This window comes from Rhincodon typus, chromosome 39 (assembly GCF_021869965.1).
Source record: "Rhincodon typus isolate 14 chromosome 39, sRhiTyp1.1, whole genome shotgun sequence".
NCBI lineage: Eukaryota > Metazoa > Chordata > Chondrichthyes > Orectolobiformes > Rhincodontidae > Rhincodon > Rhincodon typus.
The window spans coordinates 4,110,841-4,114,388 of NC_063370.1; the positions used below are offsets into that span (position 1 = coordinate 4,110,841).

At 48.4% G+C, this 3,548-nt stretch overlaps 1 protein-coding gene across 1 annotated transcript in view; it reads right to left on the reverse strand.

Annotated features, from left to right (window-relative positions):
* The window catches only part of LOC109924783 (mitogen-activated protein kinase kinase kinase 10-like), a 285,189-nt gene that overhangs the window by 3,710 nt on the left and 277,931 nt on the right, over nucleotides 1-3,548 (reverse strand). Inside the window, exons 5-6 of the mRNA XM_048618201.1 lie at nucleotides 3,029-3,269; nucleotides 1,540-1,662 (exon numbers count right to left, since the gene is read on the reverse strand). Coding sequence (XP_048474158.1) covers nucleotides 1,540-1,662; nucleotides 3,029-3,269 — 364 coding nt within the window. The remainder of the gene's footprint in view (nucleotides 1-1,539; nucleotides 1,663-3,028; nucleotides 3,270-3,548) is intronic.

Here is a 3,548-nt window from a genome sequence, read left to right on the forward strand (position 1 = left end):
CTCCCTTCCCCTTCCCCCATTTCTGAAGAAGGGTCCCGACCCGAAACGTCAACTTCCCTGCTGCTCTGATGCCTCCTGACCTGCTGTGTTCCTCCAGCTCCACACAGTGTTATCTCTGACTCCAGCATCGACAGTTCTCAGAGCCCAATTCAGTTTAGTAACCAGGGAGGCCACAAGGGGGCAGCTTTGTTACACTTTACACCAAGTTCATTTGCAGCTCCAGCTCCACATTTCCATCACTCTCCCTGCAAACTCCAGCCAGAGTTCCCATTGCAGACAGTAAAGGATCTCCCGTTGTCTATTCTAGAATTTATCCTCTAGTGAGGCAGTAACCGTAACAACTGCTCTTTCCCAAATCTCCAGCCTCCTGAATCTCCACATGGAAATAAAAACACCACGTGGCAAAGTAAGAACAAAAGCAGAAATTGTATTTCCTGGTTAAAGCCTGCTCTCACCCAACTTCCCACCTCTTTAGTGCAGACACCTCCCCCCCCCCCCCCCCCCAATTTAGTGGGATCTTTCTTAGCTCAGTTTCAATTATTAACACCTTTGAGATTATCTCAGGAATATGAAGAGGCTGATATCTTTTTTCGAGAACATCCTGACCAGAAACCTAACTGGACTCGCCATATAAACACAGTGGCTCCAAGGGCAGGTCGGAGGCCAGGAATACTGCAGCGAGTAACTCCCCTCCTGACTCCTCAAAGCCTGTCCCACCATCTACAAGGCACAAGTCAGGAGTGTGATGGAATGCTCCCCACTTGCCCTGGATGGGGGCAGCCCCAACGACACTCAAGAAGCTTGACACCATCCAGGACAAAGCATCCGCTTGATTGGCACCACATCCACAAACATCCCACTCCCTCCACCACCGACACTCAGTCGCAGCAGTGTGTACCATCTACAAGATGCGCTGCAGAAATTCACCAAAGATCCTCAGACAGCACCTTCCAAACCCACATCCACTTCCATCTAGAAGGACAAGGCCAGCAGATACACGGGAACACCACCCCCTGCAAGTTCCCGTCCAAACCACTCACCATCCTGACCTGGAAATATATTGCTGTTCCTTCACTGTTGCTGGATCAAAATCCTGGAATTCCCTCCCTAAGGGTCTACCTACAGCACATGGAGTGCAGTGGTTCAAGAAGACAGCTCACCACCACCTTCTCAAGGGGCAACTAGGGACGGTCAATAAATGCTGGGCCCAGCCAGCGACGGCCATGTCCCATGGCTGCTTAAAAGAAGAAAGGACTGTGGGGTGATTTAAACGAGAAGCGTTTAAAATTACAAAAGGGTTTGTTAAAATGCCTTACAGAGGGCTGAGGGCAGAGATTTAAATTTGCTTTATTAAACTACAAGTTTGAGAAATTGTGTATCACTTTCCCCGAAGAATCCAATACTCTCAGACCCATGAAGCTGTAGCTAGACTCCACCTTAGAGCTGTTACTGTGCCGGTAACTAATGCTCCCGACCAATAGAGAGATGCTGGATTCACAGAGCAGGCGCTAGCAGAGCGGAGATACAACAACAACTTACAGCGAATGGCCCTGAGTCGGGGGATCATGATGGGGCTGCCTGGGGGACTCGATCCATCTGTCGCCTGACCCTTCCACTTGTCCACAGTCGGTGAGGCCTGCACCGTGATCTTGTGCTCAAACCCTTTCGGACAAACAGAACTCATCACGTTATGTTTCTGTCGGAAGTACATCCACAGGACCAGCAAGAACTGCACCAGGGATTGGCCTTAATCAACCTGTTTGAGGATGCAATGACACACCTCCTGGACAGGTCGGGCTTGAATCCGGGCATCCTGGCTCAGAGGAAGGGGCACCACCACTGCACCACAAGAGTCCTGCAAGGAGTAGGCCATTCAGCCTTTCCAGCCTGCTCCAACGTTCAATAAAGATGGTGGCAGATACGGTTTTGTCCTCAGGATCACTTGCCTGTCCTGTTTTCTCTCATAACTCATGACCCTAGCAAAAATTTTAGAATATTCAACAGTCCAGCCCCCACTGTTCTCTGAGGAAGAGAATTCCACAGACTCATAAGCATGAAGGAAGAAATTCCTCTTTGTCTCCAGCTTAAGAGAGAGATCCCTTATTTTTAAGCTGGTTTGAGATTCCCCAGGAGGGGAACTATGTCCAGTTCTGGTTGCCCTGGTATAGGAAGGATATTATTAAGCCGGGGAAGGTTCAGCAGAGATTTAACCAGGATGTTGCTGGGAATGGAGGATTTGAGTTATAAGGAGAGGCTGGGATTATTTTTCACCAAGGCGTAGGAGGTTGAGAGATGACCTTGTAGAAGTTTATAAAATCATGAGGGGCATGGATAAGGTGAATTGCAGGTGTCTTTTCCCTAGGGTTGGGTATTTCAAGACTAGGGGACATATTTTTAAGGTGAGAGGAGAAAGATTTTAAAAAGACATAAGAGGCAAATTTTCTTTTTACAGAGAGTGGTTTGTGTGTGGAACACAGGTACAGTTACATTTAAAAAAGACATTTGGGTAAGTATGTGAATAAGAAATGTTTGGAGAGATATGGGCCAGATACAAGCAGATGGGACTACTTTAGTTTAGGGTTATGGTCAGCATGGGCTGATTGGACCGAAGGGTCTGTTTCTGTGCTGTATGATTCTACGACTCTAGTCCATGGACATTATCACTATGCCATACCATTATTTCATCACCAGGCTGAATCTCATGAGATGGAATGCAAAATAGATTATTAATTCAGATTAAGCTGGCAGATATGCTATTTCCTAGGGTTGTGATAGGCGCTATATCAATGCCACAGTCTCGCCTTTAGCACTGACAGAAGCAGAAGTTGCTGGAAAAGCTCAGCAGGCCTGGCAGCATCTGTGAAGGGAAAAAATTAGAGTTAATGTTTCGGGTCCGGTGACCCTTTATTCACAGATGCTGCCAGACCTGCTGAGCTTTTCCAGCAACTGCTGTTTTTTTGTTCCTGATTTACAGCATCCGCAGTTCTCACGGTTTTTATTTTGCCCTCAGTGGAATTCCAACACGTACCGGACGGTAAACTGATCCGGTTTCCGTCTTTCAGCTTTAACCGGCTTTTCTTGAAGTTGCCTTTGCGCTTTTTGACTTTGGGTTTTTCCTGGTAGAGCTGCCGCATGATAATATTCAGTTCCCGCTCCACGATATCGATCTCCCTTTCAGCCAGCTCCTGCTCCCGTCTCCGCAGCACCTCTTCATGGTTTCTCTGCTGAATTGCAGCTCTGCTCAGCTCCTCCTCCCAGCTCCGCAACTCCTGGTAGCACACACAGAGAGAGAGAGAGAGTTTGCGTTAAATCTGGGGGACAACGGGCTCCTCACCTTCTGTACCAGCGCTATCCCTACCCCTGGACCGGGAGGCTCTGGTTCAAGTCTCACCTGCTCCACTGGTGTTTTAATAACATCTCACAGGGCCCTCACGTGGCTCAACGGTAGTGTCCAGACCCGTGGACTTGGAGACAGAAGTTCAATAACATCACAAAGGGTCGTCTTGTGGCACAGTGGTAGTGCCTCCATCTCTGGATCGAGAGGCCTG